General features: G+C 38.8%; 1 protein-coding gene across 1 annotated transcript in view; it reads left to right on the top strand.

The window, feature by feature from the left end:
* Window positions 1-10,282: 10,282 nt before the first annotated feature.
* Window positions 10,283-14,246, top strand: part of LOC134634171 (B-cell receptor CD22-like) — a 40,270-nt gene continuing 36,306 nt past the window's right edge. Inside the window, exons 1-4 of the mRNA XM_065471653.1 lie at window positions 10,283-10,355; window positions 10,554-10,946; window positions 12,184-12,489; window positions 12,575-12,835. Of these exons, the coding sequence (XP_065327725.1) occupies window positions 10,283-10,355; window positions 10,554-10,946; window positions 12,184-12,489; window positions 12,575-12,835 (1,033 nt within the window). The remainder of the gene's footprint in view (window positions 10,356-10,553; window positions 10,947-12,183; window positions 12,490-12,574; window positions 12,836-14,246) is intronic.

The following is a 14,246-nucleotide window of genomic DNA, read 5'->3' as shown; positions in this document are numbered from 1 at the left end:
AAAAAGACTATTTTCCCTGTGTTACCGGTGTTTTGGTTTTCGACCTTGGTTTTCTCATTTTTGGTTTCGGCCAAGAACTTTCATATCAGTCCATCCCAAATTATAAACATGATTGATGTATAGTTTAGTAAAGGAGAAATATAATCATATTTACAACACAACTGGAGCAGAGTTCACTTAGAAGATAAAATGTATATTACAGAAGTATAAAATTTAGGGATTGGTCATTTCTTCAACATAAATAATACGAATGGAAAAGTAATTGATCTCTTTAAGTTCACCTGTGAGAAATTCTTTTCGACGGGCACCAGTGTCGATTCCTGCTTCCCCAAAGAAGGACACCTTCAACATGGCAGTGGGTGAATTTTTTTTTTGACGTTGCCACTGCAGAAGGCCTCTCTCCAGAATGTTTGTTCTTGAAATAAGGATGCTGAACTGCTTCTCCACATCAACTCTTTGACAAATCGCATCCAACACATCGTCGACACTAAAAAAGTCAATAAATGAAAGAATAAACACTCATTATTCAGTTCAGAGTATTAATAGTCATCTGTGTGTGTGATGTTTTTTACCTTTTCATATGGTCCTCTTCTACTATGTTCTCCTCAATTTCATCCACGTCTATTACATTTTTGCTTCTAATAAAAATAAAGAAAAAGTTGTTGTTTAAATGGGAAATTCTCAAGATGTTATATCCTATATGTAATTTTAAAAGCCATGCTTTTTGAACTACCTTTCTCCGCATGTGCTTGCATGGATTTCAAGGAAAGAAGGTGCAAATTTCAAGTTACAGATAGGACACTGAAGTTTCTAAAACAGAAATGAGAGTTAAAATATTGAATAGAGTTCCATTGTAGTTATGTTAATGGTCTATACTCATTTCTATTAAGATATTACTTCTTCATCCAATTCCTCTGTGTCGGTGTGCTCTTCAGAAGGCTGCACGGACACTATTTGGACCTCGGTTTGACATGCCTATCATAATTAATAGACATATAACATTGCTGATTAAGATAAAAAACAAGTGGGTCATTTTTTTTATTGACATTTCAATGCAATGCAATTTCATTAAAATAAATGCATATATTGTTCTAAGATGTATGTACCTCTGTGTCTTCAGCTGAAGACCCAGACTCTGTGCACTCCTGCACATGAAGAGCCAAAATATGCAATGGCAGACTTACTTTGCATGTTTGGCATTGTGCTTTGGGCATATTTTTAAATTCAACTGCATCAGGAGGTAACGGAGTAAGGTCAAATTCTTGCTGTAAAGGTACTATATACAGCAAGTTTTTCCCATTTCCTGTCATACTGCGTATTAGGGTCCCTGTGTAACCTTCAGAATCAGGAGGGACCAGTGTCAGTTTCCTTTTACCCTGACCACCTGAAAAAAGTAGAGCCCAGATCTAGTTCACATAGGTGCAAATTATGTGACTATCATGTAATAAACATTTGTTACCCCTACCTGTAGCCTTGTAGAGCAACCATCCTCCAGTCAGACCCTGCATTTTAGGATATTCACTTTTAAGAAGTCCAAATAACTGCAGAAGAAGATCAATATTGTGATGCCTGCAGACTTGATGATCTTTACAGAGACATATAAGTCTGAAAATCTATATATTTATTCCTTTAACCTCTTCATGGTTCATGTCCCTGGACATTGTGAGATGTCTTTTACCCAGTCCTGCCTGTGCAAGCTGAAATTCCTCAGAGGAGGTAGGTGTTGTTACTGCATTACAGTTCAGCAAGTATACATAGAAACTGAAAGGCTTCCATGCTTTAAAAGGTGGTGTCACAGGGATCCTTGGATTATGCATCTTTCGTTTTCCAAGAAAACTTTTTTTTTCCAAAGAAACCAGGGAAAGATCTGAACGGAATTAGAAAAATACATGAAAATGACAGTACAGTTATAACACACCAAAAAGGTTAAAAACTTTTTAAATAATTTATTTTCATATTTAATTTAAAACCTTGCCATCTCTTGATCTACAGAGGGAGGTCCCTGTTCCTGCCTTACTCCCTGTGCTGTCTGGTGCTGTCCCTGAGAAAGATTCTGAGTGAGCACAGTAATAAGATTCTGTGCAGCGGCTTCCACTGTAGAATTGTAAAATGGATCGGTGGTGGTGCATTCTGGATCACAAAATAAATTTTAAAAATTTTTCAGGTGAAAATGTAGCTGTGTAAAAATGCCTGTGAAGGTTCTCAGTTATCCAGGTCATCGTAGTCTAAGGAGCTTGGAAAGAAAAGCGTCTGGACTTCTTTAACTTGCTTGAAGATGTTTCACCTCTCATCCAAGAAGCTTCTTCAGTTCTAAGGGTCAAATGGTGGAGAGTCCCAGATTTAAACCCAGTGGGAGTTTCCCCCCAAAGAGGGACAAAGGACCCCCTGATGATCCTCTACCTAATCACATGAGCCGAGGTGTGAAAACGGGTCTGGGTCACAATCAGCCAGGGTTTCGGGTGAGCTCATTTCCCAGATTTAAACCCACTGGGTTTAAACCCACTGAGGGTTAAGGACATGACAAGGGACAGAGACAAACACAGGGCTTAAATACAAAAGGAAGACAAGGTGAGGATGGGGGGAAAGATGGGAACACAGATGGGACAATGGGACCTAATGAGAGAAGGGGAAGCAACACTAGATACACTGCACACAAGACAGGGACTATCAAAATAAAACAGAGAGTATAACCCTCATAAAAATGAGGACTAGACATTGAGACATGGAAACGTGAAGCTCAGAGACCAAAGTAACTAGACGTGGAACACAGGGAAGATATAGTGACAGAGAACCAAGCATACAACACAGAGACAAATAAGGAGAACAAGAATACAGAACTAAAACTAGAGACGTGACACCAGGAACACAGGGGAGGCCTAGAAACTGAACAGAAAACCTAGAAACCAGAAACTATAAATACAATACAAACAAATAACAATAATTCAAAGAATATAACTTAAAGTAATGGACTTCTATACATTTTACATCAGATTAAAACTTTGGGTGTAAGATTCAGATAATTATTTATTAAAAGCTACATATTTTAAATGAGAATAAGAAAGAAAAGTATGTCTTTGTGCCCCCCTTTTCCCTGTTAATGCCCTATCGGCCCCCCTGGCTAAACTTTGCTAGATCCACCCCTGCACAGTCACCAGCCGTCAGCTACGTAGAAAAGGATCCTGGTGTAGAAAGTAATATTAAATAAATTCTAACAACAGCTTATCAAGGTTAAACGTGCTGCTGTTGTTCAGCCGCTGGTTTCCTCTTTCTGGTGCAAAGTGGGCCAAAAACAAAGAAGAGAGACGGACTCGCGACAGAAAAGCCGATCAGCTGATCATTAAGCAGTTTCACGATTGAAGTAGCAGCAGGAGAGGGAGGGAGAGAGAGAGGCACTCGCTCCATATATCGGTTGTTAAGCTTAACATGGGAATGCTTTACAAACATTCAGAGATGAACTTACACACTTGCTTTACTTCTCTCTGGGATCACTTCCTCGGAGATGAAATGCTGGTTTGGTAGCGAGGCTCCAAATACACACAGCCGCTCTATCACGTGACGTATACTGCTGCAACGTGCTACGGTTATGAGCCGAGTTACGCCATGTCGCATGTTTTGTGAGATGCTTTTTTGATATTTAATGGATCGGATTACATTTTTTATTTCTCGCCGATATCCGATCCAGTAATTTAGGTCAGTATCGGACCGATACGTAATATCGGATCGGTCCATCTCTAGTCATAAGTAGACTTGTAGTCAAGACTGCCTAATCCAAGACCAAGACAAGACCAAGACCGAGACAAAAAAAGTCTTTAAACTGCAGCCAGATGCTGCTTCGTTTACGGGTGTCAGGCATATTTATGTGTTTTTGCTTTCGCACAGCCCTCCTCACCGCTGTCTACTGTCTCACTCACTTACTGAGAGGACAGACGCACGCTCCACTTGACTGTCGCGTCTCTCACCCTCTCTGTTTTTCACACAATGATATTATCCTATATCCTCGCATGTGATTGGCCACAATATGGAGGGATTGGAGCATAGCTGAGCCACTGTGTGAGAGCTGAGCAGCGAAAGGAAATAAAGTGAGGGTAGAAATGACTGAAAGATTAATAGGCTCTGTTTTGAGTTTTGTTCAAAAAACAATGACTTCATATAGGAAAAAAAATATCACATATGCAAGACACTTTAAACTATTTTTTTTTAATTAAGCAGCAAGGCAGAACAAAATCAGGGCTGTATCAAGACACGAAGACTAAACCCCAATTCAACCAGACCCAGAACTGATCCGGAATTAAAACAGGACTACAACAGTTCAAAATCAGGACTACTTAGGACCTAACCAAAACAGAACCAGAATCAAAACTAGATGATAGTAGCACTAAAAATCATCATAGACCTGCACTACACTTATTTTTTTAATTCTACCAAAGTACACTATTTAGATTCAGAAACGTTTATATAATTATTTAGCCTTGTTGTGCAAACAAGCCTGCATAACTTAATAAATATAGAATTTAAAAAGTAACAAATGGTATCTAAAAAGATGCACTAGGTACTAGATACATGTTCTGATGAGTTTTGGCAAACAACCATTTGACTAACATGTGTGTCTCACCTGCTCTTGTTCCATCTCTGTTCCTCTCTCTCCCTCTTTGTGCTGACAATCAAGCCAAACACCAACATCATCAAATACACAGTTGAAACCAGATATTTACATACTCTTCAGATAAAAACAAAAACACTTTTTAATTGTAACATCAAATCAGATTAAATGTATTTTTTTAGATTGATAAATATAAAAAACATATTTGTTAACTTTAAGAGTAAAGAGATAAATTGTCTGTATTTCTTAATTGTAAATGGCACCAAATTGTATTCAAAACTGAGCCACACTTATGGAGCTCCACAATTGTTTTCCTGGTGTTTTGGTTGATATCTCTTGATTTTTCCCATGTCAAAGAAACAGGCTCTGTGTTTTACCTTATATGCATCCACAGGTGTGCCACCAATTTACTCACATGGACTCTACTAACCTATCAGAAGCTTCTTCAGCTCAGAATGGAATCGTCTGGAGTTTTCTTATTAATTAACAATAAACTTAGTGTATATGTACTCCTAAATTTGATGAAAGTGATTAAAATAGACAGCTCCCTCTTTTTATTCTGACATTTAACTAATTCAAAAGATATTTCAACATTTATTTATCTAAAACAAAACAAGTTTACTCTAATTTGATGTTTAACAGTAAAAAAAAAGTTTTTATGTTTTCTCCCTAAAGTGTATGTAAATATCTGGTTTCAACTGTGAATATACTGCTGTGTATTGAAATTTCTCTTGTTTTGCATAGAAATATACTGAACAACATACAAAGCATAATATATAAAATAACATCTACCTGAGTTTTTTCTTTGAAAGAAGCTCCTTATGTCCATTGTTGTGTTCATCAGTACACAATTGAAACTGATTTAGAGAGTTTGTTTAGCCGTGGAGGATAACAACTGAAAATATGAAATGTAAGCTAAGACTCTCTAAAAAAACAGTATTGTCGTTTGGCTTTTTATTTATCCATTTGTTGATTCACCTCGAAGAGCAAGTAACGCAACCAAGTGATCAGTTTGATATCAATCTTTTGTGATACACTGTCATATTTACATTATTTGTACAGTATGAATGATTTGCTTTGGTACCTGGTCAAACTTAAGCTCTCCTCTGTCTGCAGCAAACTCGCAGGCAGCAGCTTCTCCCCCCTCGCTCACATGGGTGCTGTGCTCAGTCGCCTAGTGCATGAGTTTGGATCATACCAAAATTAGGGGGAATTTACGACGGTGCGCTCTGTGCTTCGTGTGTTGTTTTTGTTTTATACAGTTGTCAGTCAGGCATCTAACTAACAAATTACACTCCAAAAGACCCCATGCTTCTGAAAAAATGACCCGGACTTAAGCCCAGTATGCCACACCCCCTGCTCCGCTGATGGTTGACTCCAAATCTCCTGAACACTATGTCGATTTGAGAACGCAAGACCGAGACAGCGAGACCAAGACCAAGACCAAAGTCAGTCGACACCAAGACAAGACCAAGACAAAAGTCCGTCGGGACCAAGACGGGACCAAGACCACGTAAAAGTGGTCTCGAGACCGGTCTCGAGACATCCAACTCTAGTCATAACTAATTTGATTAAGTTGAATCAGGAACTGATTTTCACAAAAAAGAAATAGTTCTGCAAAATTTAGTCTCCACATACTTCAGCTGTTTAAATTTGTGTCATCATGTTCATATAGGATTTCTATAAAAGCATGCTTTTTGTGCTCTTGAGGGAATTTGGGGCAATCTTGAAATAAATGTTTCAAAGCTCCAAACCACACCGTGCACGTTTTATGTTCTCTGTTTTCATTTTCTTGTGTTGATAAAAACAATCTGAATAAACAGAAGTTGCACAATTCCTTAGGGAACTGGTTGTTGTTCTGTAAAACTGAAAATTATATCCTACAGATGCAGTAGCTTCTTTGTTTTTTTCATAGAGTATTTGCATGCTGACATGCTATGTCATGTATGATTTGTTACTTATATGGTGGATATTTTTAATCAAATACCTCAAAGCTCAAACAGTGAACCCATCCAAATGACTGCAGTGAAGTTGGCATCACAAACACCTCTGCAAACATTAAACGTGTAAAGCTTCACTTAAAACTTTCTCTGTGTGATCTTTCAGATTTAAAGTAGCAGGACAAGGACCACCTCATCTGTCTGCCTAGGCCAGGGGTCGGCAACCTGCGGCTCCGGAGCCGCATGCAGCTCCTTAGTCCTTATAGTGCGGCTCCGCGTGGTTTGGGAAAATAAATTAGAAGTATTTAGCTGAAGTGTATTTTATTTGTGTTTAGTTCTTTTTTTAACTTGTATTTCTAAATTGGAAGATTATTGTGATATTGAAATATAAAAATAAAATTATATTCTATTATTTTTTTCATCGCTCAAAATAAGCGTCACACTCGCGGAAGCCGGTGTACCCGCTGAAACGCCATGCATTTATCGAGACTTTCAACCCAGGTAGGCCAATTATGGATCTTCGGATCCACATTATGTCAGCAGCTATTCTCCACAGTGAACTATGTTAAAAACAAACACTGCTCACACCTCACAGATGACAGCTTACAGTCCTGCATAAAGACAAAAGTCACTTCGTACAGCCCCGATTTGCAGACGCTGTGCGCAGAGGTTCAGGAGCAGAAGTCCCATTGTAAACATATCACGGCGAGGCGTGATTGCAGGTGCTGCTCAGGTGCGTCTGCCTCCCCATGCAGCGGCGCTGCAGACCACATCCCGCCACACACATTAACCAGGTAAAATACATATTTAGGCAGAATTTTGCAAATATCTATTTTTAATTTTTTTGCAGCATAGTGCTTTTTTTTCCAATTATTTTTTAAAAGCCAGGTCAAGGCTCCAAAAGCCCAAAGGCGATATAAGGGTGGCGGCTCACAATAGTTTTTGTTTGCTATATGGATCATTTTAGTTCAGCTGGGTGTCTTTCCTTTTGTTATATTTCTTTAAGAGTTCAAAATGTGTTAATTACATAAATAAAATGTAATTTTCTTAAATTTTTGTTTTTATGAGGTTGTTATGGTCAAATCTATATCTCTTGTCATATCATCATCATCATCTTTATTTATAAAGCACTTTAAAACAACCACAGCTGATGCTAAGTGCTGTAGATTGGAACTAAATAATAAAATTACATAAGATATAAGTAAAAGCCAAATAAAAGAAAAAGTAAAATAATTAATTAGTTAATAACTAATTTAAATACAAGAGAAACTAAGTCTCACTGAGGTCAAAAGCCAAAAAGTAAAAATGTGTTTTAAAAAGGTTGAAGGGCCTCTCTAACGTGCAAGGGCAAGTTATTTAGGAGCCACGATAGAGAAGGCCCTGTCCCCTCTGAGCTTCCTCCTGAATCTCGGCGCTTCTTAGGTCAGCTGACCTAAGAGACCGACAGGGTGTGTTGGGATGTAGAAGCTCAGAGAGGTAAGGTGGGGCAAGATCATGAAAGCATTTAAAAACAAACATAAGAATTTTAAAATGAACTCTAAAGAACATTGGAGCCAGTGCAGTGAGGCCAGGAGAGGGGTTATATACTCTCTTTTACGAGTTCCTGTAAGCAGTCGTGCATCAGCATTTTGAACCAGCTGCAGGTGTGAGAGCAACGCCTGACTGACCCCCACATAGAGTGAGTTACAGAAGTCCAGGCATGACAAAGTACGGAGTATGTCATAAAGCCTTGAGGCAACTGGATGTAAAACACAATATTTATGAGTGTTGTAAGTTGGAAATCGGCCAGATTTGACCCAAACACGCGAACACAACAGGAAGGTTGCAGTGGAGTGCCACTAGATCATTTAATTGATTAATAATAATAATTAGCTAATACTGCGTGATCAAGGCCAGGTTTCTTAAGCAGGGGCTGCACTACTGCATGTTTGAAATGTTCACGAACGATACCAGAGGAAAGACTGCTGTTAATAACATCAAGGACAGACTGGCCTACGCTCAGAAGAATTTCTGTCCTTGATGGTGTCTGCTGCTCTGCTGAGGCAGCGGGAGGAATAAATGTCCATCAGGGAAGAGACGGGGGCAGCCGATGATCTTTTGTGCTATCTTACACTCTGAAGCCTCGCTCTTTCTGCTTCAGTGCAGCTGCCGTACCATATCGTGATGCAGTATGTTAGCAGGCTCTCAATGGACAAACGGTAGAAGGTCAGCAGCAGGTTGGAGGTTGGCTTGTACTTCTTGAGGACCCTCAGGAAGTGCAGCCGCTGTTGGGCCTTCTTGACGAACACTGAGATGTTATCTGTCCAGGAGATGTCAGCAGAGATGAGGACACCTCTATGAGGTGTGGACCCTCTCCACACACTCCCCCTTGATGTAAAGGGGGCTAAGTCAGTGCTGTGCCTCCTGAAGTAGACAATGACCTCTTTGTTTTTCTTAGTGTTCAGTGCCAGGTTGCTTTCTGAACACCATGCTGTCAACTTCAGGACTTCCTCTCTGTAGTCTGCCTCAGCTCCCTTTGAGATGAGTCCGACTATCGTGGTGTCATCAGCAAACTTGATGATGAGATTGTTGTTGTGGGTTGAACTGCAGTTGTGGGTGTAGACAGAATACAGGAGGGGGCTCAGCACACAGCTATGTGTGGAACCGGTGCTCAGTGTACGAGTTGAGGAGAGATAAGGGCCGAGTCTTACAGTCTGGGGCCGGTTTGTGAGAAAGTCCTTTATCCAGGCAGATGTGAGAAGGGGGAGGCCAAGAGTGACCGGTTTGGTGATGAAGATGTCCGGGATGATTGTATTGAAAGCTGAGCTGTAGTCCACAAAGGGCATTTGGACATAGGTCTGCCGCTGTTCTAGGTGACTCAGCACAGAGTGGAGGGCTATGGCGTGGCGTCTTCTGTGGATCTGTTTGCACGGTATGCAAACTGGTGGGGGTCGACTTCAGGCTGGTGATGGGAGACGTCTTCAGCACTGGTATTTGTTCCAATACAAGTTAGGGCCTTTCTGTTGGGCATTTTTGGTAGGTATTACAGCTTCATCCTGCAGTCCAAAGACATGCATGTTAGGTTAAATATTGTGTGTAGAATGTATGAATGTAAAATGAGCAGGTAATGACACTGTCTAACAACACATTTGTCTCCAACAACAATTGTTACATTGACAGAATGACTATGAGCCAGCAGCATGACTCAGGAGTGGGATATAAAATTTAAATAGTCTTTATTTAGGGGGAATAATGCAAGAATATCAAGATGATAGCAAAATAAAGCATGGCATGACACTGGAAAGCTAAAAAAAAAAAAAAAAAGACACGTGAGCAGACAACTGATTAAAATAAGCAGCTTTATGTATAAATGAGGGAATGAGGAACAGGTTAAAATGTGAGAGGAGGCTAAGGACAGGTGACTCTAGAGGCAGGTGGGAGTGGCAGATTCTGAAGTGACAGCAGAGTGCATGATGGGAACATATAAAAAGGAGACCAAAAGCATCACAGCTCTGCTTGCTTTGGCATTACAGAGAAGTGTTTCACATTGACTTGTACCTTGTCATCTCTCCTCTGTGTCTGATCATTTGGTAAGAAAACACATTTGTATATCACACTAAAAATAACTGGTTTAGCTTTTTCAATGTTTCAATTTCTACAGACACATTAATTTTTTTGGTGTTTATAAAACAAGGAAATTCCTGGTTTGATTTTTTATTTGTGTTGTTGTGGCTTTTGTTTTTATATATTTACTTTCTAGGTGATGAGTTTTGTGACAGTCCAGTCTGTGAACATCATGACAGACATCATGTTACTGAGTCTCCTCTTTATTCCAAGTGAGCCGTCTCATTTCAGTCATTTATAGTCTGACAGATCAGTGCAGATAGAGATACTTTACAAAGTCACACAGTATATACTGAAGATGCTGACAGAAAAAGAGATAAAAAGCAAACCCATGATCAGATAGTCAGATATTTCATTATGAATTTTCTCTTTATCTATATTTGTATATTTTCATGATATTTTTTTTTCAGACACTTTGGCTGCTTGTCCTGATCTTACAAACCTGTTGATCACTGTACCAAAAGAGATGGAAGCTCTGAGTGGATCTTGTTTACAAATCCCATGTAACTTTAGTGACTATGGAGTGACTGGGAGCGATGCGTTTGACAGCACAAGACCTGTGTTTGGAGTGTGGATTAAAAATAATCATGACTTTGGCAAGTATCCAAACAATGTGATCTTCAACAGCAGTTTGACAGTTAACATCTATCCAATGAATATTACAGGAAACCTGACACGGAGAAACTGCACCACTCTGTTTTCCAATTTAACCACAAATTATACAAACACATACTACTTCAGAATTATGAACTGGCCCTACAAATGTACAGCTGTTTGTGATCCTCTTCAAATAAGAATTCAAGGTAAGAAAGTTTCCTCTCATTCTATAAAGAATAAAGGATAATCAGCTGCAGCTTTTGTTGAAAAACTAAAAAAGAAATTACGGTCAAATGTAAAAGAAAGTGTTTTGTGTTTAGATGGAAATTTGGAAAATTAAGACAGCTCAGGATAATAGGTTATCTTCTGGGGTCTTTATTGTGGACAGTAAAATTGGGAATCCTTCAAAAAATTTGTAGTAAACACAGTTAATAATGTAAAATACAAACTGTCCTGCACACTGTTAACAAACACAGACATATTTACCAAATATTATCCAAACCTCCCAGAGTTCACTACCACCTTGTTCAATACCACTGCTGGTGCAAAGCCCTTAAAAATGAACAAGCCTTGAGCAAAACTGCAAGAAAACAGAAAATAAAAAATAAAAGAGAAGAAATTCCCCAACATTCACTGCACTTAAAGGAGAATTCCTGTCTGTTGGTGATTAAAACTAAAACAGCTTTTGGATATTTGTCACTTCTGCATGTTTGAAATCAAATAATGTTTTATGATAAGACAAAGATAACCTGCAGTTAAAATGCAGTTTTTTGAATAGTGAACTGCAATGAAGAATTTTTGATAGCTGGCAATGAGTCATTGACATTGCTCCGGAGGAATATTGTTCCCCTTTTCTTAGCAAAATTGTTTGAATAAATTTAGCTACATTTTCCAAGCATGAACAGCCTGTTTAAAATCAGAGCATTACACTTTATTTTGGTGAAATGCTCTGTTAGTTTTGTGCCAGCTGTAACAGGTTTAAACAATTTCAAAAAAGTTTTATCTGGTCAGTTCGCAGAAAATTTTCCCAAAAGTCTCTGGGATTATCAAGATGTTTTTGGCAAATGTGAGTCGAGCCTTTGTGATCTGTTTACTTCGCAGTGGTTTTCTCCTTGGACTCTGTCCTTAATGTCATGTTCTGCCCCCTCTTTTGTGCGCTGCTGTTTGAGCAGCACACATCTGGCAATAATCAGGACAAGGTTGGTTTGAGTAGTTCTTTATGAATTAAATCATCATATAAGAAGTGCACTTTTACTCAGGTTATCTTTATGTAATATTAAAATGAGTTTTTATCTGAAACTTTTATGTATGACAAATATGCAGGATTTCAGGAAGGAGGACAATACCTCATTTTGGTTTCTTTTATCCATTGTTGTCACTGATCTCCATCTGTTTCTTGACTGTATTATTAGTTTACAAACTGTCTTTGATGTGAAACCACAGATTCTCCTTGGAGGCCCAATATTATAATCCCAGGTGATCTGAAGGAGAAGGAGTCTGTCACTATAACCTGCTCAGCTCTCACTCCCTGTCCACACTCCCCTCCTCAACTCACCTGGAATCTCCAACAAGACTCTCACAACAAAATAGAGAAAAACACAGATGGAAGCTTTACAACTAAAATCCAGCAGAACATCACTCTGTCAGACACACATGATGGAAAGAAGATCAGCTGCTCTGCCAGATATCCTGTGAACCAAGGAAAAGACCCCAAGACAGCAGAGACAGAAGAGACTCTCAGTGTTTCCTGTAAGACAATCAGAGTTTGTTGTTTAACTGAATCCAATAGGACAGCAAGATTTATGGGATATGTCTTTCTTATTTTTTCCTCCAGATGCTCCTGAAGACACCTCAGCATCCATCAGTCCATCAGGTTTGGTGTCAGCAGGCAGCTGGGTGAAGCTGACCTGCTCCAGCAGAGCCAAACCTCCAGTCAGCAGCTTCACCTGGTTCAAGAAGAGCAGAGATGGAGCTGTGAAAGTATCTGAAGGAGAGATTTACAGCTTCAATGTAACAGATGGAGGAGTTTATTACTGTGTGGCCTCTAATGATCTGGGTAATCAGACATCAGGAGTGATTCAGGTGACTGTTACAGGTAAAGGCTGAAGCTAGTGATCTGGTAAAGTCCCATTTTGTGTCCATGAAAACTAACATTAATATGTAACTTCAGGTGGTAAACTAATGCCTCTTGCATTAACATTGTCAAAGTTTAATTGTAAGCCGATGTGGCAAAGTAACTTTAAAAGTACTGATCAAACATATTTTTATTATTTCATTATTTAGTTTTGCGAAGACGATAAAAACCTGAAAACACAAAATGAACTTTAACCTAAATTAACCTAAAAGACACAACAAAACTACGTTCACAATTAAAAGAAGAAAGAATACAAATAAAAAAAACACAAAAACCTGGCCACAAAATAACAGTAGGTGAAAATGTTAAATCTTACAGTACTCTAGAATAAGCAGAAATAAACATACACAGCAAAGACAAACTCACAGCTCACCTCTTCCTGGTCTAAAATACTTCCCAGGCCGGCTAGATGACTGGCCGTGTTTTATGTGAAATGTTCGTTTTTCTCTTATTTCATGTTTTCGTAGCTCTAAAATCTTGCTGCATTGCAGGTGATCTGTTTGGTGTCTGCATTGTAGTGAAGACTGTGGGAATCACAATGCTTGTGATCACACTGGTCTTATTTGAGTGGTGAGTCAGCTGCTTCTATGATAGTCCTTTATAACTATCTAACTATTTCTAACTAGTTTCACTTTTACTAGGATTCTATTAAGTATATCTTTATTATTCATAACTACCAAAACAAATCAACAACTGGTTTCGTTTTAATTTGTTTTTGTCTTCAGCTGGTTTAAATCAAGACAGTTCAAGAAACCAGAGACAGACACTATCTACGTGAATGAAGCTGCATCATAATCCAAACAAGTTTCTGCAACAGGAGGACAAGAAGTCTTGGAGATTAGCAGTGTTAACATCTGCATGCTGACAGAAACATCTGTATGGTAGTCAAAGTAATGTTGACGTTTGGATTTGGACCCTACTGTTTAGGTTTACTTACATGTTTGCCTTTATCTTTCACTGGCCTAAACATTTGCTGATAGCTGATATGGAGTAATTACTATCTGGAGCTTTATCTAAACTCTGCTTTCTACTATTGCTGCACAACAACCACACTGTACTTATTGTGTTTTCGTACTGTTTATATGATATGATGAATAATAAGGTGTCTGTGGCGGATTTCCTTCACTGGTGAAGAACCGAAACAAATAAAAACAGAACCTTACTGAGGAAGTTCTGCAGACAGTTTCTCTCAGCTCTGTGAGTACAGACATGCAGCCTTTTACAACAACATTTCTTAATCACATGGTCGGTGATTCTGTGTACTGATTCTTTGTGTGTGCTAATCTTTTAAGATATTACTTGTTCAGTATATACACGAAAGTGTCCATTCATGTCACCCATCAGTGGTTTGATTGTTGTGTCTGGTACTCCT

This window comes from Pelmatolapia mariae, linkage group LG9 (assembly GCF_036321145.2).
Source record: "Pelmatolapia mariae isolate MD_Pm_ZW linkage group LG9, Pm_UMD_F_2, whole genome shotgun sequence".
NCBI classification, from domain to species: Eukaryota; Metazoa; Chordata; class Actinopteri; order Cichliformes; family Cichlidae; genus Pelmatolapia; species Pelmatolapia mariae.
Note: the sequence above shows the minus strand (reverse complement) of the source record. Positions and strands in the feature narration are given on the sequence as shown.